At 39.0% G+C, this 26,380-nt stretch overlaps 1 protein-coding gene across 9 annotated transcripts in view; it reads left to right on the top strand.

Annotated features, from left to right (window-relative positions):
• The window catches only part of LOC149829927 (putative pre-mRNA-splicing factor ATP-dependent RNA helicase DEAH4), a 149,827-nt gene that overhangs the window by 56,265 nt on the left and 67,182 nt on the right, over nt 1-26,380 (top strand). For all 9 annotated transcript variants that reach the window (XR_016433764.1, XM_090016173.1, XM_090016170.1 and 6 more), the window contains 3 exons: nt 16,012-16,098; nt 24,003-24,217; nt 24,385-24,477. Coding sequence is in view for 8 of the 9 variants with exons in the window: in XM_090016173.1 (XP_089872299.1) it covers nt 16,012-16,098; nt 24,003-24,217; nt 24,385-24,477 (395 nt within the window). In the remaining variant the exon portion in view is untranslated. The remainder of the gene's footprint in view (nt 1-16,011; nt 16,099-24,002; nt 24,218-24,384; nt 24,478-26,380) is intronic.

Here is a 26,380-nt window from a genome sequence, read left to right as displayed (position 1 = left end):
AGCCTAGTGGATGGCTCTTGCCGCACTTACGACATACTGGCAGGGCCTTTCCCTACTGCCTCTGCTGCTGGGGTCGACCCTGCTACGTGCCCTGCTGTCGCCCATCACGGGTCCGCTGCTTCTTGCCGCCATGCACTTTCCCGCCTGCAGATGGGTTCTTTCTCGTCCCGCCCGAAGAACCATCTCCGTTGCCACCCCCCTTGTGAAATGTGGTCCTGGACATTTCCCAGTCCTCTATCAGGACTGTGGATGTGGTCCTGGACCTTTCCCAATCCTCTGTCAAGACTGTGACCGACTCTATCACATGGGTCAAGGTAGTAGGCCGGCTCATTAGCACACGATTCCGCAGTTCGTCCTTTAACCTGCATACATACTTCATCGCTCTCGCCTTCTCATTCTTGAAGAGGCTCGAGCAGTACCTTTCGAGGTTCCAGAATCTAGTGGTGTAGTCCACCAGACTCATGGTCCCCTGAGTCAAGTCAAGGAACTTCTGCTGCATCTAGTCCTCGGCGTAAGAGGGAAAGTATGCGTCCAGAAACTCCTCTCTGAAAACTTTTCGTGGAATCTCGTCAATGTCGGCGAACTTCACCTTTCGCAGGGTGTCCCACCACTTCTTGGCATCATCCTTCAGACGATATGTGCCAAATGGTGTCTTCCTGTCCTTGGGGAAAGGTAGGACGTCAGACGTCCGCTCCATCTCCTCGACCCAGCCCTCTGCTGCCTCGCCTTGCCCGCAAAAGTCTGCGGGTCCAATTTCAGGAACCTCTCGAAGGAGACGCCTCCTACGTTCGGAATAACCTCAACAGGTGTAATACCTGTGAATTCTAGCAGGTAAATAAACTAAAGCTAATTTTTTTATTGTTATCCGTAGGTGGATCTCAGAAATTCTATTTGGATCCTCAATATTCAGGTTAGTATTGATATTGGATCCGTAATGATTTATTTGGATCCAGATTTGCTCACATGAAGTAAAAAACAAATAAATTTAAAGTAAACTATGAGAGGATCCGTAAGTTGGATCCATTTGGATCCGACCTGCGGATCCACCTTGCGAAGACCAATGGATCCATTTCACAAGAAATCGTGGATCCGAAGTCTAAACCGCGTCCGGATCCCGGATCCACGTTCATCGTGGATCCAACATTAAAGAGCCACCCCAGATCCACGCTGAAGGTGGATCCAGCATCGCGGGGTTCAGACCCGGACCCGGTTGCACTAAAATGAATAGGGTTAAAGAATCATGCTTAGGGCACTCTTCTTTCAAGTTTGTTGCGGAGGAGAGCGTAACCTCCAGAGGTCACCTCTTGTTAAAAGGAGGAGAAGACCTCGCCCTTCTTGATCTTACCCTCTCTGTTTCACTCCTCTAACGCTCGCCTCCCTCTCTATTATTCTTGCACACGCCGGCAAGAGCTCCGCCATCGGCAAGCCTCCCGGCCACCTGCTGCCGTCATCGCCTGCCACCAGAATCGCCGACGACCTTCTTTTTGCAGCAACATCAACCACCTTCTCCTCCAATCGCCAGGAGCAGGTAGTTTTTTGTGCTTTTAGTTGTTGGTATTGATTGTTATCGGTATATGTTGGGTCGGTCGAGCAAGAAAACCGATTTCTTTTGTAAAGTCGGCGGTTTTGGATGGGGGTTTCGTGGCTGCCGGAAAACCCTTGTCCGTGAAATTGGGTTTTCCTGTAATCATGTCAGCCGAGCTTGAGATCCATGGATGGATTTCTTACCTGGTTGATAATGGGTCGAGCATATGGTGGATGGTTCGAAAAACCCCAAATCAATTGATTTGGGGATATCAGTTGCTCGAGTAGAAAGACTAAATCCAGCTAGGGAATATGGGGTTAATCGGTTGATCTTTACATTAGAGAGGGTAGGAAATGTTGTGTTCTCATTGTATATCCATGCTGTTCCAATTCTTTTTTTGTATTCGATTATGGCAAGGGGTTTCTTTTTCAATTCATATGAGGAGTATTATGGATAAACTAATTTAAGCATGAATATAGGTGGGGAAGAAATAGAAATCCGAGTTCAAAAGCTATATATATACCTACACTTATTATTCATGAGTATTAATTTCCCTATCCTGGTAAATCTGAATAGATACTTAGATACATGCCAGGGTTGTCAGTTTACATAAAACCTGATTTTTTGCATGTTACATTTATGTGCATTGCACAATATAAATTGTTAGGAGGATTACAGATAGATTCTGATTTTGTGGGATTATAAATGGCATATGTTTTCCTTAGTGTAAAGTTGTTTGTGTGATTATTGTTTGATAATTATTTTGTTGATTCTCATCCAATCCGATTACCTAATACTTTGTTCTTTGAACTGTAAACAAATTTGATTTCTATGAGATGTGTTCTGTCATCAAACCAGGGTTTTTATTATTATAATGACTATATGTCTGTGTGCTGACTATATCAAATCTGTTCCTATGCTGGTTTATTAAATGACATCAAGTCTGATTTCGTGTGATCATGTACTGTCTTACAGAGTTGTATATCATTAAAGCATGAATACTTTAAGAATAATTTCTTGGTAATCACATGAATGATCAAGGTCTGAAACTTTAGGGTGTTCGGTAGACACTGGATTTGGGTTTCCCCTGAGAAGTTGATTTTGGAATTGTAATGGAATCACTATGCATGTTTAGTTGTTTGTGTATGCATTCATTCTTATTGCGTCAGATCAACCTGATGAATAGGCTGCAATGTATCATAAACTGCTCAACAACATCTACTGTTATTGTTAGCATTGATTGGGCTGCAATATATTACTTACTGATCAACAACAGTTGGTTTAGAGACAGATTAAACTTCCATTGAATTTATTTGGTGTGTTGTGCATAAAATTGATATTGGTATGAACCAGTTATAACACCATTGAGATTATATGGTATGATTTCAAGTGAACCATTTGGGTTTTTACCTAACACATAAGCACCAATGGGGGTACTTGAGTCCGATGGTTTGTGGACAATGGAAATTGGGTATGTCAAGAAAACTTAAACTTAAATGATGTATGCCTGACTGGTTTAAAGGTACCAGGGCATCAATGGTTGTGTTGTAGAGTTGGTAACACGTGAGAATATTTGATTTTTTTGTTAATATGTTATTGCTTTTGTACAGGTGCATACACGATATGAATGTGTGCAGCTCCGAACATTTAATTTCTATATCCGGATGATGTTCATGTGTGTGGATGTGAATACATGAAAAGTTTCATGTACCTACATTTATGAGACATGTTTGATTATCGTGCATCTATGAATTGGTTTCCAGTACATGTGCATATATGAAATCGATGTGTGTTTGGCATGTAAAATCATGCATAAATGCTCGCATGTACTTATGAATTTTGGACGAATGTATGTGTGTTAAGTGGTTACATGAAAGCACTTGCACATGGATGGTGAACACATGCATATGATTACAGTAACTCACGTACATTGTTAAATTGGTTTGGATGGATGTGTATTTGGAGGCATGCTGGCCTCATTGCATAAATTGCAAGTTATGATTTTTGTATATGATGCATCGATGGTCTAAATGAATCATCGCAGGCCTGGAGAACCTTGAGTTTTGGTTCACTTTTTAGTTAATTGTTTAAATGCATAACAAAAATCATATTTTATATTATTGTTCTATATTGCACTGTTCAATGTGTTTCCACGGGCTGGAGTCTCGTAAGGGTTCTCGTAGGGGTAGATGCGAACTTTTTCCTTGTTTTTGCATGTGGAATTGCAAAACTCAATAATTGGCTCTTAATAAAAAGATAATGGATAAGAACAGTGTAATATACGTTCTGGGATATCTCATCTAGAGTATGAGAATCTTAGAGATCCGGTCTTGGGGAGACTATGAAGATACAAAAACTCTGTGTGCTATAATTTTGTCCCCTGAACCCGATATTGAGGTTCTTTCTCCTGGGTACGGTTTTAGGGAGAGTCCGCCACTTTACTCGAGAGTTGTGTGTTTGACACAGTTGTTGTTTATGGTACCAAGGAAGTGGCACATGTGGGCGTGAGGTATCCCTTGTGTCCCCGACATTAGATGTGAAGGTCTAATGTTCCGATTGATGATGCTGTTTCCTGATATCAGTCGATGGCTATGTTGGAACCCAGTAATAAAATACAAATTGTGTGCTAAGCTATCCTGTGAACCTACTTAACCTCGGGGATTGTACCCGTTCAGTGTATCCGCGGGCAACGATAATTAAAAAGCGGAACTTAAAGTTGCGTGCATTTAATAGGGCATGCATATGGAAAGGAAAAAAAAAACTTAAAGGTAAAATAATAAAGGAATTCACGCATTGAAAATGGTATCATGCATTTTCCTGCTATGCATTAGATCATGCATATGTTATCTGCTCTCTTAATTGTTATCTATTTGGTGAATACATGATATTTAATTTCTAGTGCATGTTAAATGCCCTGTTCTACTTGAACTGTAATTCATGGTATTGATTTATGGCATAATGGATGCATCATATTGTAAGAACGCTTACCTGAATTATGTAATTGTCATAATTGCATTCCTCTGAATCATTGTATGAATTCGTGGTTATGGGATATTTAAATGATTGCTATTGATGATACTTGCCAGATTGCTTCTGACAAATTGATGACTGTTGTAGCGTAGTTCTTTACTTATTCTTGTATGTGTTGAAAATCACATTCGGCACCCACACCATATACTTGATACATGATATATCTGCAAGAAAAATTACAGAAATTCCTACTTAGACAGTTGTAGTCTAATTCCTATAAATTTTCAGATGAAGAGTTGGATTTAGGAGCGACTGCGGGATGAGGCTTCGATCGAGATTTTTGGATTTATTGTTCCAAGGATAGTGTGAGAACTCTGATCTTAATTTTCATTGATATTGAAATGAAAAAAATGTTTTGGTCTTGCTCCATCTGTAATGTTCTGTAATGCTTAGCCCTATGGTATGACTGGTTTCCGCTGTATTGAAAAAAAAATATTCCGCATTTTCAAAGAGTATGGATTGGGGTCGTTACAACAGGAGGGTCACACACAACTGCCTGCGTAGCTTGTGCCACCTCCGCAGCCTGTGTCGCCTGCACAGCCTGCGTCGCCTGCGCAGCCTCAGCCTGCATAGCCTGCGCTGCCTGCACCGCCTGTGCTGTCTCCGTCGCCTGAGCCGTCATGGTCTCGGTAAGGGTGTGGATGACTTCCATCATGAAATTGCTCTGCTCCTGCCAGTTCGCGGGAGCACCAATGAAAGATAAAGCACCTCTACGTGAATACGACATCTACAACACATATTTTTCGCACAAAATTAGACCCGTAGAAACACGTAGAACATCTACAACACACGTGAATATCGGGTTCAGAGGTCAAAGTAAAGCACACAAAGTTTTTGTATCCTCATGGTCTCCCAAAACTAAACCTTTAAGATGCTCATTCTTTTGATGAAAGATCTCAGTTCATGTATTACAGTGTTCTTATTCATTATCTTTTTATTTAAAAGTCATTATTAAGTTTTACAATTCAATATGTAAAATCAAAAACAAAAACTCGCATCTACCCTGATGAGAACCATCACGGGTTTTCCGCCCGTGAAAACACGTAGAACAGTGCGATATACTGCAATAAAAGTAAATGTGATCTTTGCGATGCATAAAGAAAGAGCAAGCCAAAACTTAGGGCCTACCAAGCCCATGATGATTCATCACGATCATCGATGCACCCTAAGCAAAAACCATAACAACATGCCATATATGAAATAAATCACACATCTTCTAGATGCACGTTCATATAGGAAAATTTCAACCATGCTCATGAACCAAGAATAATTAAAGCTTGTTTATGTTTAGTTCACATGATAGTAACACGTGCAAGTTTTCATGTAATGCACATACTTAATTCAATGGCATGCTTTCATTCATTGTGCATAAGTATGTTAATTGCATATTATCAACGTATGCTTCCATTTGATTCACATTCATGTCCATTATATGATTTCAGTCAATGCATTGATTCATGTCATCTGTATACTTACATTGCCGACACATATTCATATCAAAGCATAATTTTTTTAAGTGGGCATACACTTGTCAATGAACTGTTTCCTTTTTTTTTTTTTGAAATAAGCATACACACCAAAATGCACATTGTTATCAAGTGTATACTTAACTGTAAACATGTACACAACACATGATAAAAATTTTGTAAAACAAGGATCCAGCACCCAGGTATATATATACATTTGTTTTTATTTTTTACACCCTGCTGCCCAGCCGAGCACCACTTGGCTGGGTCCAAAGCTTCAGCCAGGCCTGGCAGACCAGGCCGGGCAAGACTGGTACACGCTGGGGCAGGTCAGACCAGCTTGGCCAGACCTCGCAGGCCCCACACCTAACACAAAAAAATATTTATTTTAATATATATATATATATATATATATATATATATATATATATATATATATATATATATATATATATATATATATATTGACAGCTTACACCCAGCCGACCTGGTCGGCTGGGCCTGGTCTGGGCAGACTCTGGCCGGACCTGGCAATGGGCTGCCAGGCCTGTCCCAGTCTGGCCCAAGGGCTGGACTGAGTCCGGCCAGTCCCTGCCAGCCCGGGTTAGCTGAGCCACCCCAGCTGAATCCATAGGCTGGGCCTGACAGCGCATGCACAGTTCCAGCCGATGGGCCTGTGTGCATGCTGTCAGGACTAGGCAACCCCTCTGACATAGCTGAAAACAAAGATTAGATACAATTTTTTTTTTTTAACTTGCAAGGGTCACGTTCATATGTGCTTACAACACAAATCCAAACCTATGCATATTCAGACTACCATATGAACAATAAGTATATTGAAGATGCTTTTTCAATGATGCACAAATGTATTTAATGTTTTCAGCAAGCACATCGTTACACGTTTTTTTTTTCTGAAAAATAGCATGCATATACCATGATTTCAACATATAGTTTGGCGCATTTATTCAGTCCATGACATGATTCACCCATAGAACTCGATTCCCACAAGAACAAGGCATTAAACGGATGCATATGCAATACTTAGAAATTCTATTTTAACACAGAAATAAGTAAAAGAGTCAAAAAACACATGCATGAAAAGGGATCCATAGATACTATTTCGTATATCATAGAGTTATCACATAGATCCACTATTTCACCATGATTTTTTATCATGGTATAACATGAGAATCAAATCGTATTAGATTTCTCACTTATGTCAAAAGAAGAACCCATACCTTTGATAAGAATAAAAAAAATAGAGAAAATCAATGGTGGAAAAGGTGCTGTTGGAGAAGAGGAACCCTCTTCCTCTCCTCTCCTTTCTCTCTCTCTCTCTTTCCCTTTTTCCTCGGTTCTCTCTCTCTCTTTCTCTCTTTTATCTAAGTAAAGAATGGGAGAGGGGGTGACATCCACCCCCCCCCCCCCCCCCCCCCCCTTTTCTCCAGCTCTCTCTAAGAGAGTTCCCAAAAGGTGGAACTCTCCTTCTCTTAGTTTCCTAATTTTTCTAAATACTACCAGATGTTGACTTTTTCACATTTAGTAGTTTTTCTAACTTTGTAAAACTCTTAAAACTCTTTTTAAGTAAGTGTGAGGGCTCTTTTAAGGAGTCTCTCTCAGTCCTAAAATAAAAATTCGGAATTGATATTATTTAATTCATTAATTATTAAATATTAATTAATTAAAAATATCTAAAAACTTCAAAAAATAACTAAATTAACCCTAAAGGCTCCCTAACCTTATTTAAACCCAAAATAAAGCTTTATATTCAATTTAAAGTTAGAAAAACATTGGGCTTGATTTGGATCCAGATCCAAGATCCAAACCCATACCCAAAACAAAAAATGGAGCAAGACTTGAATCAAATCAAGATTTAAGTAGGACCTAAATAGAACCAAATCCAAAAAAAATCAGATTCATGGGATATAGATGTGCCAAGTATGAAGACTTGAGCTTTGATATCCAACTGAGACGTGGAGGAGGTCAATGCTAAGTCGTGGAGACTTAAGCGAATATTCAAATCACAGCCCTGAAGAGGCTTACGCTAAGTCGTGCAGACTTGGGCGGGATATGCCAATCACAACCTTTAAGAGGCTTACACTAAGTCATGAAGACTTAGCGAAGTGTTCAACTCATAGCCCTGTGGAGGCTCCTGCGATATACGCTAAGTCATGAAAACTTGAGCGTCGTTGTTGTGAGCTATGACCCTGAGCGATCAATGCATTTACTTGAATTGAATGGATGCGTGGATGATTGCTTGCTTACCAGACCATCAGTAGTTCTGACCCCGTTTAATGGGGATTTCAGGTGTTGGACCTGCGTTGCGATATGCAGAGCAAGGCGGCATTGAGTTCCAGGGTTTCTTTAGACAGGTTTGTACTGCTTCCTTTATTAAACCAAATACTGCTTTTTCCAAGCAGTGATGTTTATAATAAACAAATGGTTTTGATAAATGGAACACTTTGGTGGTCAATGAGAGCTTAGTCACATACCTGTGACTTGCCCGAAGTTTTTAAAAATTAATGACTCATTATTGTCTGATTCTACTGCTAAAAGCTTTTCTAAGTTTCACTACAAAGAAAAAAAAAGAAATTCATGAAAATTTTAACTTAGCTTTGTTTTGGAAATCCGAGGCGTTGCATTTAGGGTTTAGGGCTTAGGGTTTGGGGCTTAGGGTTTAGGTTTTAGGGTTTAGGGCTTAAGGCTTAGATCTTAGGGGTTAGGGTTTAGGGCTTAGGGTTTAGGACTTAGGGCTTAAGCTTAGGGTTTAGGGCGGCTTTCGGGATATGGTTTAGGGCTTAGGGTTTAGAGCTTAGGGTTTAGGGCTTAGGGTTTGGGGCTTAGGGTTTAGGTTTTAGGGTTTAGGGCTTAAGGCTTAGATCTTAGGGGTTAGGGTTTAGGGTTTAGGACTTAGGGCTTATGCTTAGGGTTTAGGGCGGCTTTCGGGATATGGTTTAGGGCTTAGGGTTTTGAGCTTAGGGTTTAGGGCTTAGGGTTTAGGACTTAAGACTTAGGGCTTAGGGTTTAGGGCTTAGGGTTTAGTGTAACGCCCAAAAATTTCAACTTGTACTTACGAAAAAAAAATTAATGAAATCCTTTCGAAATTCAAAGTTTTTAAAACTAAAGTTTGGCGGAAGCAAATTCTCTTTTTAAAAAGAAAACAAGTTGATACTTCTGAGCGTGTTAGCATATAAATCCAGCAAAAATGTTTGTAACGAAACAATGAGTGAGCAAAAGGTAGATTTTACTGATAAACATTTCAGTCTGTACAATGCTGGGGGTTTTCTTTCCCTCAGAGCAAAAGCCCAAAACCCAAAACAAGCAGCCAGGATGCCAGAAAGAAGCGTGAGGCCTCAATCCATGTTGTATCGTGCCACCGGCTGTATGGAGAACCTACTCATCACCTGCACCCATAAAATGAGTCAGTTTTGCAAAAAACTGGTAAGTACGCAAAAAGACCAGAAAGAACAACAACTAATATAAAGCATACTCATAACTATGCAGGCCATAATAATTTGATTCCACAGGCAGAGAGCAAGTAACTAGCCACAAGCCGTTATAACAGAACTAACCATAAGCAGTTATATCAAAGCTAACCATGCAGTTATAACATAACTGACCATAAGCAGTTATATCAAGGCTAACCATGCCGTTATAACAAAGCTAACTATAAGCAGTTATAACAAAACTAATCATGAGCAATTATATTAAGGCTAACCATGCAATTATAACAAAGCTAACTATAAACAATTATAACAAAACTAATCATGAGCAGTTATATCAAGGCTAACCATGCAGTTATAACAAAGCTAACTATAAGCGGTTATAACAAAACTAATCATGTATGCCATTAACTATCACAAGTAGTAAGGTAAAGTAGGTAACCAAGATCAAGAGCAATGAATTATCGTAACATCACCAAAGTGCAAGTCTAACTGTAGTGTGAGCAGATTATATTTCGTTCTGATTATTAGCTGGCCATTGTAGGTATGCACAAGGCACAAAACGTAGAAACAACCGCCATCAATCCGGGGATCTATTATGCTATGTATTTTATACTACCCCGAATGACTGACTGAGTCTGCTCCTAAGGGGACGGTCAAGGACCAAGAGAGTAACTCCCCAAAGGCATAAAAGGCCTATGGATGCATCCAACTTCTGCAGAAGTGCCAGACGACTACCATTTGGGATAATTATGGTAGCCCCTTTCTCCTAACTCCGATGACTGCGGAAGCCGAGTCATTTGCCTGAAATAGCCATTAATGGCCTGTACATCAGAGTTTTTGTACTATCCATTATCTCTCTTGATGAACCGTGTCGAACAGGCATGACGGGAGTTTCTTAACCGCCGACCCTTCTACGTGCTCTGGTCTATTAGACCTACTTGAACATCTTACCTGTGAAGACACATAGTCACAATTTAGTGAAATTCAACCATTGTGCTCATTGCATGCCATGACATTCATCAACCTCTCGCACTACTCATCGTAGTACCACACAACGTCACTATCAAAGGATGCGACTACGATGGTAGCCAAGGGCTACTCAAAAGCACCCAAAACTAGTCCAATCATGTAAGCATTTTAGAGAAAATCCAAAGTCCCGATAGAATATGTTTTCTCGAGATCAGAGCATCGGTGCTCGATTTCGCATCTTTATCTTAAAGAGTGATCATCGATACACATGTACTCGCACCTTGCGAAGTTTTGCCCTCGAAGCAATCGTAAGAGGCAAAACTTTGCATCTTATACGGCAAAGCCCAAAAGTAGACAACATAAGGATGTAGTAGCAATTATACAAATAAAGCAAGAAGTAAAGCAATAATTAAAGACATGAGCGTAAATATAAGCAAGAGAGTAAACAAAGCCTGACTGCATAAAGCGCGACGACAACAGAATGAAAAGTACCAAAATTAAAAGTGTAAAGTAAATAACCATGGCGCATAAAGCGCGGGGCAACAGAAAGGAAAGTGCAGAAATTTAAAAGCAGAAAGTAAAAGCTATGGCGCATAAAACGTGAGGCAACAGAAAGAAAAGTGCAGAAATTTAAAAACGGAAAGTAAAAGCCATGGCGCATAAAGCGCGGGGCAATAGAAAGGAAAGTGTAGAAAAAAGTAAAGACATAAATTAAAAGCCTGGGCACATAAAGCGTGGCAGCAACATAAAGAAAAGTGCACAAAGGAGATGATGCTATGAAGCTGACACTCTTTCCGTTCTCTCTGAAGGATAAGACGAAGTATTGGTTCAAGACCTTGAACCCGGGGCAAATCGAGACATGAATTCAATTGCAGCAGGAATTACTTAGGAAGTATTTTTCCATTGGTCGCACAAACCAATTTAGGCGAGTCATCACTAGCTTTTCGGAGATGGATGGTGAGCAATTTCACGAGACATGGGAATGTATGAAGGACCTGCTTAGGAAATGCCCACATCATCAGGTGCCTAGGTGGCAGATAGTTCAAAGCTTTTATGATGGTCTTTCCGAGAGGAACAAACAGATGATAGATTCGTCATGTGGTGGTATGTTTATGTTGAAGAATGAAGACGAAACGTGGGGGTTATTTGAGACATTAGCTAAAAACTCCCAGCCTGTCGAGAAAACAGAGAGGGGCGGGCGCTTTGCCTCTGCCGAAAAAGCTACAGACGGCAGGGTCATCACCTCTGCTTGCTGGGGGAAGCACCGTGGCAAGGGGCGAAGCCCCCTCCGAGCCGACAGGTCCCGCCTGCCGGCGAAGAAGAAGAAGACAGGGCAGGGGGGGCGGGGGGTATGGCCGTCAGGCCGAGCCCAGCCTTGCCCGTTGGATAGAAAGGAAAACGAGGAGGGACCGAGCCCCTTCACTGTCACCCGTACCCCGAGCGAGAGAGGGAAAGGGGCTTGACGCCCTCCCCTCTGTCGTAGATGGGGAAGAAAATGAAGAAGAGAGAGAGAGAGAGAGAGAGAGAGAGAGAGAGAGAGAGAGAGAGAGAGAGAGCGGGGTTGTCGTCGCCAGTGGTTGGAAACCGAACGGTAGACGAGAGGGAAGAGGACAAATGGGAGGGAGAAGGGGAGGTCGCCGGCGAGGGCCCCGACAAGGGGAACTCGAGGCGGCATCGGTGGGGGGAAATCGGCCGAGTTCGCCGTAGCGCGAGGGCAGAGAGGAGAAGGAGAGGGTCGACGGTGGTCGCCGGCAACAAAGAGAGAGAGAGAGAGAGGTGGGAGGCGAGGGAGATTGACAGATGGGGGAGGGGGCTTGCCGCCTAACCCTCCCCCTGCGTAACCATTTAAGGACGCAGGGCGGTGCCCCTTCCCCAATGCTTTCTTGGATCCGGGTCGGGTCTAGATCCGGATCCGACTTGGGTCCAACTAATTAGATTTTTTTTCACGTGGATTTTACAGAATATTCCTTCCTAATAGATTTGACCTCAAAACCTATTGAATGTCATATTGAATGTGACTTTGACAATGATCAAAGTACTATTGATCTCGAGCACAATGACAATAATGAAGGCCATAGGGATGTTAGTTTACAATACTCTAGGTGAAGAGAGTCAAATCTTCCATGTGCACTAGAAAAATATTCCGAAGTATCCACCAGACGGTCATCCCGAGTTTCGAGGCCTCCTAGAAAATTTGTGTCATACGGATCCTTTTCACCAACATATAGGGCAGTTATTGCATTAATACACTCATATGAGGAACCATCATCCTATTCTCAAGCCAAAAATCATCTGGAATGGGTAGAAGCCATGAAAACTGAGTTAGATGCACTCGAAAAGGCTTCTACTTGGACTATTCAAGATCTTCCTCTAGCTAAGAAACCTATAGGCTGACGATGGGTCTACAAAGTTAAAACCAAGAGTGATGAAACTCTTGAAAGATATAAAGCCCGATTGGTGGCCAAAGGCTATGCCCAAGAATATGACATCAATTATAAAGAAACCTTTGCCCAGTTGCTCGACCACCGTTAGAACCTTAATTGCTTTGTCTTCCATTAGAAACTTGCCCATATTTCAGATGGATGTCAAAAATGCATTTTTAAATGGTAAGTTAGTTGAAGAAGTGTACATGAAAGCCTCACCCAGTATTAGTATTCCCAAGGGTAAAGTTCTTTGATTAGAAAAGGCTCTTTATGGTCTTAAACAAACACAAAAAGCTTAGTATGATAGGTTTAGTCAGGTAATGATTAATATTGGTTTTCAATCCTTTTTTACTGATACTGCGCAAACGAATAAGTGAGGGAGAGAGAGACGGAAGGAAAAGGAAAAGGAAAAGGAGAAGAAGAAGAAGAAGAAGAAGAAGAAGAAGAAGAAGAAGAGAAAAAGTGTGCGTACCTGGAGGTTGCTGGTGGCGGTGGGTTGTCGGGGGGTCTCCGGCGAGCAGAAACGAGAGAGACAAAGTCAGGGACGAGAGGGTGAGAGAGCGAGGGGGGGTCCGGGGGAGAGAGAGAACGGGAGAGCAGAGGGGAAAGGGGGTTTCTATTTAAAACCCCTCCCCTGCCTCGCTGTCTTTAGAAGGCACGATGGAGGCGGTGGCCTCAGGTTGGGTCCGGGTCTGGATCTGACCCGAATCCAAGTTTTTTTTTCAGGTTTTACAGACTGCATGTGTAACCAGGATTTCATAGCCCATGTACACATGATATACGTATACCCATTCAGTCATGCATGATTCATAATAAACAACCATGCTTTTACAGATTTTCAGATTAGGCATGCATCTACAAACAACTCCAATTACAAGAATACATACATCTACTTTTTTTTACATTTAAGATTTCACGTGCCCTAAATTTGGGCCAGATTCGCGCATGTTATAAACATGGTAAATCTGCCTTGATTTAGGGATTCTCGAATACTAACACGATTATATGTGTTTTCGCCAAAATAAATTCTAAAAATGAGAAGCATAAAACCCATATTAGACTAAATATCTAGATTTACTCTTTTCCCATGAATATTTACTAAAATCTTGCATGGAAATCAAATCCATGCCCTTTTTCTCATTTGAAACAAGAAAAGACTTGTACATTGACCGTAGATTTAAAAAGAATTAAGAACGGATGGTGGAAATGTCGGATGATTGAAGAAGAAAGCCCTCTTCTTCTTCCTTTCTTCCCTCTTTTCCTCTCTTTTTCCTCTCTCTCTCTCCCTCTTTCTCCCTTTTCTCCTTCTCTTTATCTTTTTTTTAAGTATATATAGGTTTCTTCTAGGGAGTGATGCCCCCCCTCTCCAGCCCCTTCTAGATGGACTCGAGATAGAGGGTTTCCCTTTTTGGGACTCTCACACCCTAGACTTCCAAAAATTTTGAAATTCCTTTTTAAGTTGACTTTTCAAAGTTTCATTTTAAATAGACTTTCTAAAACCTTCTTAAGTCTTTTTAAGCATATATAAAGACTCTATCAAGGAGTCCTAAACAACCATAAAAATTAAATTTTGGAATTAATTAAAATTAATTAATCAATTAATTATTTATTAAATAATAAATAAATGTCCAAACGCTTCCAAAAGTTGCCATATTAATTTGGTAAACTTCTTAACATTAATTAACTTCAATTTAAAGTATGTGAAGAGTATGAATTCCACGACGGGAACAACCATGATGGCACTGAGAGAACTACCTCGTCGAAACGAGGAACCTAGTCCGAACGAGACTCAAGTTTAACCCAAACCTTAACGGAAGATACCTCGTGGAGCGAGGTTTAAGCTTAACCCTTAACCTGAAGAGGACGACCGTACAGAATCCTTGAATGAAGAAACCATGATGAGACCTTCGGAGTTTGGACGAACAAATCCGAGAGGGGTTTGCGAAAGGAAGAAAGGGGATTTCCTAAAGCTTGGAAAAAGGATGATCTTGGGCGCCTAATTGCCGAGACTAAATCAACTTTTAAAATTGATGATCTTCCGCAGAAAATTCAGGTTTGACCCTTAACCTGAGCGGGTAGTACCTCGAAGAACTGAAAATTCGTGGGCATGAATTTAGATATGGATCCAAGATCCAAATCCATCTCCAAAAATCCAAATGGGTCTTGGGCTGAATCAATACCAGATTAATATGCATCTTGGATAGAGTCCAGATCCATATTAATTTCGATCAAATCCATTAGATCCAGTCCGATCCAAATCCGGATCTGAACCGACAAGCTGCTCTTTTTTGAAAAAAATGCGATTTTCGGGCCAACCGTAGCCCGATTTTAGAAAAGTAAAATACCGTTATGCTCAGAATTTTGAGACACATAACTCGAATTTCGCTTCTGAATTTCGCTAAAAAAAACCTGAATTTTGCTTGAATTTAAAGGTTGAAAATAAAACTTTTTCTCACGCTTTAATTAGCTCATTTAGGCCTTGACAATGAGACCTGGGCCAAGCCCAGACTCAAAAGCATCAGCCTAAAATCGAGAATCTACCAATTTTTCTTCTACACGGCCAAATTTTCAAAAAATCTCAATTTGACTAAGTGTGAAAAATACGCGATATTACAGTTATAAAGTCTGCTCATGACATAGAAGTGTGAAACATGACAATGATATACAGTTAATAATAATTAATGACCAACAAAAAGAATAATTCAAATTTGCAGGATGCATCTTGCATAAGCTGTCAAAGTGAAAACTTATAATGTTAATATATGTATTAAAAAGTGCCCAAAATTTGTTCAAATGAACCCCTGCAACAATTCCTGCACAACCACTTGGGAAAACTTCTTGTATGCAGCAATGAAGTTGATGAGAAATCTTCTAGCTTCAAGTGAGTGAAGGGAGATTGAGCTATGCATGATATCCATATGAAGACTTTTTGTGAGTCTTCAGTCACAGTTGTGCAGCTTATTCTTTTCACTCATGTTCTTGTACATAGCACTAGAACTACATTCCAGCAATCATTTGCCATTCTTTTATTTGGTTTCATATAGTGGGAAACATGGTAGTTTTCAATTTTGTTGACATCCCATATTAGATTTCATTCTTGCCCTGTGGCATACTTTTAATTTGTTTGCCTATAAAATCTTCATTTCCGACAGGTATGTCATTGATTCAGGTTATGTTAAGCAAAGACAGTACAATCCATCAACGGGCATGTACTCACTTGACATTGTGAAGATTAGCAGGTATTTCGTCACTTTTCCATGTAGGTGCATGGAATCTTATATTTTCTTGCATCTTTCTACAATTGCCTGTATTATTTTAATTTTTAAGGTTCAAACCACTTTTTCTTGAGTTTTTCTTTGTGATTTAGTTTTTTCATCTTCAATAAACATGTTTTAAATGGTTTCAGGCTTACAATCTCCTTTAGTAATATTTACTTAGACCAAAGGCTTATCTTGATCCAGGTGGATTTAGGAGTAATCCAGATCAATCTGAAAATCATTTGGGTCCATAAAGAGAGCAAACCGACAGATACAACGTTGACATGCCATAACTTTGTCACCTGATATCGAAATTGGACTATTCTTGAGTTGTTGGAATGTTTATATCGTGTGCTACAACTGGCATACTATCAGATATCGTTTGCCACCATTTTCAGGTCCATACGAGCTGTTTTAGTGGAACAAACGGGCAAGTCAAAGTTTTACGTACTATATATAGTAAAATTTGACTGGGACTTATCTCTTTATTCAAGAAGAGTTCGAGGGTGATTCAAAAAGCAAAGGGGATGTGGTCAATGAGCTCTACACAAATATGGACTCATGTAATTTGAATATGTAACTTAGCTAAATAGTTTAGAATTTTCCTTTGTAATTAGTAGCATGATCCCACCTTAATTTGGGAAGAAAAGTATAACCTAATTAGGAAATGGGATATCCACTAGTATAAATAGGGGTTCTATGTATCAAAGCAAACAGAGTGAGAGTTTTAGGAGATTAGTTAAAGCAAAAAGGGTCTCAATGCCCTACTTTCAAATTTCCCTAATTTTCTTGTTTATCCTTCTTTGATTTTGCCAACTTTTGGTATCCGGTTGAAGAGGATTGGAGGAATTGGTGTTAGATCTGGAGGTTTCAGGTTTGGCATGAGCTCTGTCGGATACAATTATTGTAAAGAGGTTGGACATATGAAGAATAATTGTCCAACTCTTAAGAAAAAAAAGAAGAGCTTTTGTGGGTTCCTCTAGTGAAGGTGTTGTGAAGCCTAAAGAGGTCAGGTTGTTAGCGGTCTCCTGCCATCCTCACCTATCCTGAGTATCACTTCAGATGCTCTGTCAAGTGGCCTGACTAAGGCTCTTAACACATCCAGCAGGAGATCCAACAACTCTTGGCCCAATCAGCCATTATTCCCCACTCTTCTGTATCGTCTTCTTCCTTTGGTACTGCCTTTGCCGGCATACTTGATAGTCCTACTGATTGGCTGATTAATTTAGGGGTCTCATGTCACATGATGACTCATGAATCCATTCTAGCCATTGTTCTCCTTGTAGTGGTTCTTTTCTCATTGCAGAGACATATTTCTAAGATTGGATCTATTACCCCCTCCTACTAGTCATGGGGGGAAATTAAATAGTTTTCAAGTTCATCATGTTCCCTCGCTTGCTATGAATATCTTTGTTGGACAACTAACCAAACTTAATTGTATTGTTATATTTTCTTCTCTTGATTGTGTTGTGCATGATCAACCATCGGGGAGGAGGATTGGCATTGGCCATAGAAAAAGAGACCTTTATTACTGTTATCATCGCAAATTTTTTCCCTTCCCTGTGGGAGAGAGGGGAAACGATCATGCGAGTCAAACTTGACCAGAGTTTGAAAATTGTTTTGAAATACTCGCCTCCGTTTTGAAAATAGCGGGAAATAGTTCGTGGAATGGGACTCGACCTGTCGGTACGAGGTTCGACCGTTCTTGGCGCCTTTACCAGGGGTAATCGAACCAAGGACCAAATGTATGCTTGACTTAGTCAAATTAACTAAATCGTGTTCTATCCTAAATGCACAGAGAATTCAGGCATGTGCTGTGAAATTTTGTAAATGCAGATTGGAAAACATGATGTATGCTTGGAAAATGCTTTGGAGTTGGAAAATGTTTCTAAGGCAAAAGATGAAAATCAATTTCTCAAGGAAACCCTAATAAAAGGATTTGAAAATCTTAAGAAAGTTTCTAAAGATTTTGAGAAAATCATGAAGGAATGAGAATCCTTAGAAAATAGTGTGAATTTTTGAGAAAAGACAACTCTTGAAAAAAATGTTAGTAAAAAAAAACTCCAACTTTGAAAATCATCTTTGAAAAATAATTGAAGATTCATAGGAAAACCATGTTGGGAAAGGAAATCAAATCCTAGGAAATTGAAATTCTGGGAATCCTCGCCTTGAGGAATTGGAAATCGATTTTGACTTTGGAAAATGATGGAAAGTTTCCTTTGGACAATTGGAAATGAATTCGAAGACAAGAAATATTTTCCGGGAAAATCAGGGAAAACTTAGCTTAGGAAAAACATTTTCAGAGCATCTTGAGAAATCGATTTCCTTGAAATGGAGCTTTTACAGAAATGCACATGATTTCATGATGTGAACTATTCTGAATGAATGAATGTCTTTTTATGAAAACATCTTTTTAGGAAAATATGCAATTTTAAAATTAAACTAAGGCAAGATTACCACATATTCCGACTATGGCCGTAAATATGCTTGTAATTTACTTAGTTAATTCTAAAATATTTTGTAAAAATTAAAGTTATGCAGTGAATTTTGGAAGATAGCCTAAGAGTGTAGGCTCAGTGTGACTAGTAGGAAGATGCTGAATCTGGGTCTCGTCTATATTCCGACTAGGGCCGTAAATATGGACTCCATCGAGTTCATCAACTCTCTAAGAGTTGGTGCGTGTGCCATTCTTGTTCATCCACAGTGATCTTTTAAATAAAATGTATGAATCACATAATCACTATATTGCAGAAATTTAAACTATATGATATGCATCCTAATCTAAGCGGAAAAGTAAATCTCTTATTTCAAAGATACATTATTACATCACTAAATAAAATGAAAGAAAGAAAATTGCAGATTCCAGCTCCCTCCTTTGAATGTCCTTGTCAAACTTGAAATGGGGTTAGCTCGAATATGTGGGGTTTTCCAAGATTTTCCAATAATATCCTGAAATTATTGGATTGAGTTGGATATAAACCCAATTTTCTTACTTCCTTGATATTTGAATGATGCAAATGCTTGAAAATCAGGTAATAAATAGTTTGAAATTCGGAATTGTGGTCAAAATGACCAAAATACCCCTAATATTGAGGTTATACCTTTAAAATCAGGGTTTTTGAAGGAGTTTTGACAAAATTTTGGGATTTTAAAATGCAAATGGAATCAAACGATGATGAAATGCACGATGGCATGCTACTAAATATGATGACTATAAAAATCAGAATTGACATTTGAAATTTGGACAAAATAACGAATTTCGCTTGTTTTTCGCTCGGATCAGGGTCCCGAAGGAACCATGATTTGATGATACGGCTAAACCGATCATCAAACGATTCTCAAATCATGCCAAATTCGGTAGAGAACATCCCTCTACCTTTAGGAACAACATAGAATGATAAAATGCATGGAATGACATGACCTAAATGCAAAATCTCAAAGAAAACCCTAAAATAAGCAAATTTCGCCTACGAGTACGAACCAAACATAGCATTTAACACAATAATGCAGAAATCCACCATATAAATGTCTGATATTTTGCAGGCTGCTAAAGGACATGGAAATGAACATATTTGGCTTTTACAACCACGGGATTTGACCTATGGTGAGTTCGGTAGCAGAGATTTAATTCTGACAGAACTGAAATCAATAGGATGTGCTGTGAAAATGGATAAAAAATGATAATTGACCACCAAAATTTCCGAAAATTAAAAGGGGAACTACTGACATGCATATGAACAACTTTCATTTGTATGGATTCGGCATTTGGCTAACCGCCAGAGAAATGAAAATACGATATTATACGCATAAATCCGAAGAGCAGGTATAAACACCAAAACAGGAGACCGAAATAAAAAATACGAAAAGGGCATGCAGACTGTTCTAAAAATTACAAAATTTCAGAATCAAATAGAGGACATTTAGAACATGAAGTTCTCTTTTTACAGATCCGGATTTGGAGCTATATTCAGAGAGAACCAATCGAACCAAGTCGATCCAGAGTCTTAGATGCTCAAATTAGGCTCTGACACGTGTCCCGAGCTCTCGGATTTTTGACAGACAACAAAAAAATTCGGAAAAATCTGATAAAATCAGATTAAATACTAGACTCCATCCCGAATCCAGAGCATCTTTTGGATCAGGAATCAGATCTCCCATGAGGGAGATCTTGATTTTACAAATCGGAATCCAATGTCCCGAGCGTTTCCCGGGTCATAAAACCCGACTTGGCATTTCGAATTTTGAACGAAGCATATGAACTCAAACAATTCTGATTTTTTTGCAGATTATCAGGGACAACTTTTCGCCCACAATGTGATTTTTTTTTTTGGAGAAAAGTAAAAGCATAAAATAATGTGTGGACTGACTGCTAAAAATAGAGAACTACTAAAATGAAATAGAATTGAAATAAATACTAAATACCACCTAATTAACTTCTAAAATATGCTAAATTAACGAAAAAAAATATGAATTAAGTCTAATTAATGCATGAATGTTGGAAAATCATCAAGGAAGCATGATCATACTTAATATATGTCGTTTTAAGGGAATGGTTCGATCCATCATTCGGACGAACCCTTTCTTTAAAATGAAAAATCCATGTGATTCAATATGTAAATTGAAACAAGAGCATTATTTCAATAGAATCAACTCGAATGGGAGCTCACCTTGTGTTCTTTTGCTGTTTTGGAACTTCAGAAATGGGCGGCTACGGATGACTTCTCTCACTTTTCGAACCAAGCTTCAGAATGCACATGGAAATCGACCTCTGCTCCTAGGTCGAGCTTGGAATGGCGTGAGCCAGGTAGGTACTTTGATGCAATCTCTTAGATGGGCCCGAGGGGGCGTGAACTCAGAGGAGAAAAAGTGAAATTGAAAGTAGAATTTTGATTGAAGGTTCAGATCCCAAAAGAGAGCTCCCGCTCTAGCTGGGCGTGGGCTAGGGTATTTATAAACTTTTTGGAGAGTTTTGAAATTCAAACAGAATGAATGTGGACCCTCCATGTGGCGCCATCTCAGAGGATGTTACTTTGGATTTTTTTGAAATAAATAAAATGCAAATTTTGTAAATAAGATACCTCAGCAGAATTTGAAATTTTTTGAAATGAGGTTGGCTTGATTTTCTCTGCAGGAGCTTCTCATGTGGCGCCACCTATGTGTGGGCCCACTTTGGGATTTGCTTTTTCTGGAGGAAGTAGAGATGGACATGTGGCATCAACTCAGGGTGGCTCTACACTGCCATGTGTCAGAGGGAAGGAGCAGAGGAAGCATATGGCGCCGCGTCAGAGGCCTTTTGAATTTTGGTTTTACCTTTTCCTAAAAGCAAGCTGCAGAGCTATTTTTGAGGAGAGCTCTTTTCAGAGATGACGCCACCTCAAAGGGGGGTGATTCTGCTTTTTCTGAAGAAGGGAGAGCTGAACATGTGTCGGCTGCAGGAGGAGGCATCTCAGATGGCGCCACCTCAGGCTCATTTTGAAATTTGAACTTGGTTGGTTCTAGAGGAAGGAGGGATGACCATGTGGCGCCACCTCAGGGTGCCCCCACATTGCCATGTGGCAAGTGAGAGAGAAGCAAGGGGGTGGACATGTGACACGTGGCATGAGATAAAGAAGATGACTGAAGACACGTGGCGTCTCTTTCAATAGGCCCCACATTGACACATGTCAAAAAGTAAAAAGAAGAAGATATAGGGAGGACAAGTGACAATTAATGGAGGTGCAGGGAGGAAGACACGTGGTGTCACCTCAGGGTGACCCCACACTGACACATGAAAGAGAAATGGAAGGTGGGAGAAAGTGACATGTGGCGCCACCTCTGGGTGAACCCCACACTGACACATGGCAGAGGATGGAAGGAGAGAGAAAGGGCCAAGTGGCGCCAATTCAGAGACAAGGCTCCTACATTTGAGGCTTTTTGAATTTCTGCTTTTTCTGAAGGAGGACACATGTGGCGCCACCTCAGAGTGGCCTCATATTGACACATGGCCCCAAGAAATGGGGAGACACCAGATGGCGCCACCTCAGGGGAGGCTATATATATATATATTCTTTTTTTGGCCTTTTCAAAAGCTAAACCTGATTTGAGAAAGGCTAGTGTGACACCACCTCAGGGTGGGTCCCACCTTGCTTTTTATTGAGGTAAGAGCAAAAAGGTAAAACCTCTTTTTTGGAATTTTTATAAAAACTTGAACTAACTAGCAGATAAGACATAAACTTGGCCTAATTATGAAAATTTTGAAAAGAGGTGGCCCCTGCAGGGCGATTTTGTAAAAGAATGATATTTGAAATTGCCGACAAAAGGGCAAAATCTGAGATAAAGCTTCGTCCACTTTTTCAGACAGAGCTGATCCAGTTGATAAAATTTGAAAATCCATATTAAAACTATCCAGATCGTTTTTCTGAGAAAATCTTTTGAAATTCAGAGTCCTGAGGGTAAAATGGGAAGAATTGGCAATTTTGAAGACCCAGGGGGTTTGAAATCAATTTTGAAAAAGTTAAAACTCGAATCTGGATTGAGAATTTAGAAAATCAGGAGTTCTGGATCTCGAAATGACATTCTGTGCCGTGCAGTGATACGAAATGCTCATGCGATGATATGCAATGACATGTCTCAGGGGATTTCATACTGCATGAAGAACTAGAGATTTCAATCTCTTGATGTGAATAAGACTTTGAGATTTTGTGACTGGAGATAATTCTGAGCAAAATAATAGGAAAATTTTGAGAATCGGGGATGAAATATGGAGTTTTGCAGGATTCAAACTCAGAGAATGACCATTTCGCCCTCCGGTGATCCTAAAGGATGGTTCACAATGGTTGGTGGAGATGTCGGGGAGGTGAGTGAAAATTTGGGGTGTTTACAATTACCTAGATTAGCTGATTATAAATTTGCAGAAGGGATCAAAGGTTAGTCTAGGAACCAAGTTTTGGAGGATTTTATGCTATAGCATCAGCGTCTTGGTTACACTTCTAGTTCTCACATTTAGTGTCTTTTGTCCTTTGATAGTTTTAAGGAGTTCACAGTCTCCGTGTCTGAGCATGTAAAAAATTGTGAATGTTGTAAATTGTCAAAGAGTCATGCTCTATCTTTTGGGTCTAGGTTATTGGAGTTAGAGCTTTTAATATTGTACATTCCGTTGCTTGGGGACCTTTACCAGTGTTATCGAAAGGAGGTTCTTCTTATTTTGTTACTTTCATTGATGATTGTACAAGATACTCTTAGATTTACTTGATGAAAAATAGATACAATTGTACATGCTCCTATTACACTAAAAAATATTTTATAATTTGTAACTTGACACATAACCAATTCATTGATGCCACAACATGGACTGATCCAAAATTGCAGCTCCAAAATCAATACTAATAGAAATTGTTCTCATAAGAGCAATAGCATCCCATTTTTTGATGAGTCATGGAAAAAACTGTTATGTTGATCTATTCTCCCATCTTAAACTCCTTTAAAAAATGATAGGTAACAAACAGAGTTTGGAGAAATATCTCATTTCAAGTACAGTTAATATTTTCTAAAGGAAAAAATCACTAATGAGTATTGTGCTGTCCCTCTGAAAAGGTACTATGTCTAAGAGTAGGTAGTTTTCTCATATTTTCAAGTTACTCCTATTTTCCATTGGGGAAGATGGCTTTCTGGAGATTAACATGCTTGAAGAAGACATCAGGTACTAAATGGCCAGAAAAATTTTAAGTTCAAAGGTTTTGTAGATCCAAATATTTGAAATTCCAAAATTTTGTTCAAATGCTCTTTTTTTTTTGGGTAGAATTTTCAGGGCACATGTACTATAGTACATCTGATATTTTGACTATTATAATGTTCAGCTAGATTTGAATGAATGTACATGATTAGAGTTGTTTTTCATTAATTTACAGAGTGCAAGCAGATCAACGTGCTGGCAGAGCTGGAAGAACCCGTCCAGGAAAATGTTTCCGACTTTATCCATCGACCGTCTACCATGAGGAACTTCTAGAAGCAACCGTCCCAGAAATACAGCGATCATCTCTTGTTGGAACCGTTCTCTATTTAAAATCACTAGGCCTTGCTGATATCGATGTTCTCCGATTTGATTTTCTTGATCAACCATCATGTAAGAATTTCATTATGATATCCTGCATCTTGATGTACAGATATTAGTTTGCTAATGTAGTAGATTACTTTCATTGCTTCAATCATATTATTTCTTGTTTTGGGTTCTTTTTGTGCTTGTTCTGCAGGAATTATGCTAATTATGAGAGCTTGGTAATATTGATGCAGATGAGTCACTAGAAGATGCTTTGAAGCAGTTATACCTCATTGATACAATTGATGGAAGTGGTTTGATTACAAACATTGGGAAAATGATGGCTGGTATGATATAAATTTAACCTACGTTTTTTTTTGTAATTATTCACTTGACTCAGAAAGAGTAGTTTCAATGTATAATGGATATTGTATTTAAATTCAACTTATAAGTCATATTGGTATATATTACCAATGTCATATTTTTCATTATCTAGTTCATATCTACTAATTTAGGGCAGCCAACCAAGGATATTATCTTTAAGGATTAGTTGCATGACATAGGCAACCTTAATGTGATAGATTACTTGATGATATTGTTTAAGGTAAACAAGTTTTTCAAAAATCTTTCTTTTTCCAAAATTTAGTTAATTGCCATTAGATTTTATTATATAGTTGGCGTCCCTTCAGGAATGTATTGACAAAATATATGAGTCTTCCTTGCTTAAGTGATTTTGAAATAAAGTGCTCTGGGAAGTGGTGTAAAAATTGGTTCAGGAACAATAGTTTTTTATTATATGATAAAAATTCAGACTGAATCAAAAATTATTTTTTGATCGATGTACAAAAAATGATATATTATTTTAATACTGATGAAAGTATAATTAGTAAAAATATTTAAAAATAATCAAATAGCATAAAATAAAGAATTAACTGACGTAGATAAAATTGAACTAAATAATGAAAAAAATATGAATGATAACCAATGGAGTTAAATCTAATTCTAAAAGAGGCATTCATATGTACAACCCATGGCACATTATTTTGAAATCACATGCACAATGATATAGAGTATATCATGATTGTCATCACAAAATGCTAATATCCTGCACCATATTCCTAAACACAATGGCATTATTAATGTATCTTGACAAAGTATAAACATAGTATAAAAAATCTGATGATTTCAAGCTTGGCCATGAGTTGTGTGTACAGGTTTTTTCAAACGCGCGCACACACTATAAACGTGAACAATGTAGTTTCCGCTAATCATGATTCTAGATTAAAAGCCATAGTAATCCAAACAAGCAATCACCGTAGCAGGTGATGATTGATGTGAAGCAGCAAGATCTTTCTATTGTAGGACTTCATGTGATTTGCTATTTCTTGCCTTATGCTTGCTTGGACTAAATTTTGTAAGTTAAATGAATAGGTTATGTGCGTCATTGCATAAGTGCCTTAAAGAAAGTCAAGCTTAATTATGTCATGATCACTTGGTAGATAATCGGTAGGAGATTAGACATACAAAACAAATATATAAGTTGATGGTTCATGATTCATTCTTTAAGATGCATATCATTGATCTGGTAAAATTGGTAAAATCGAAAGTTATTTGAGTTGATAACATCGTCTTATGTCCTAAGCAAATCAATTTAATGATGCGAGGAAAATGGTTGGCATTCATTCACAAACAAGACTAAAATAAAGAGAGACAGAGTGGAGGCTTTCACTTGAGGACAAGAGAGAGAGTAGGATATATTCAGGTTAAGGGTCATCTAGGATTCTAGATGACATGCTTAAAGTCGGGTTCATCAGACCAATAATTTGGAATGCTGCCACCTTAGTAGTTGTCACTGTACAAAGCGATTGGTATGGTGCACATTTGCTTCAACTTCCACAATCTAAATGCTGCTACTCCCCACTACTGTTCTTCCATTTCTGCCTGGATTGTCTCAAATTCACTTGCAGTCTCTTTCCTCTCCACTTGTATGACATATTTCAGATTATGAATAAATTTTGGTTCATTAGAATGAATTTCATTCATTTTTGTGGGGAACTTGTTGAAATGAAACAAGAGTGAAAAATACAATGCCAACAAGGGGCTTATACAAACACACTAATCGTGGTCTCTAATGGACCAATTACAATTTCAAAAGAGATGAAATACAAAATAGCAACAAAGGCATAAAAGCCTATAGGAATAGAGAGAGCTAAAAAACACCAAAATGCTTCTAAGCGCATGCCTTTTGTT

This window comes from Nuphar pumila, chromosome 8, assembly GCF_984573655.1.
Source record: "Nuphar pumila chromosome 8, dmNupPumi1.hap1.1, whole genome shotgun sequence".
In the NCBI taxonomy this organism is placed as follows: domain Eukaryota; kingdom Viridiplantae; phylum Streptophyta; class Magnoliopsida; order Nymphaeales; family Nymphaeaceae; genus Nuphar; species Nuphar pumila.
The sequence above is the reverse complement of the archived record's forward strand: the minus strand, read 5'-3'. Positions and strand labels throughout refer to the sequence as shown.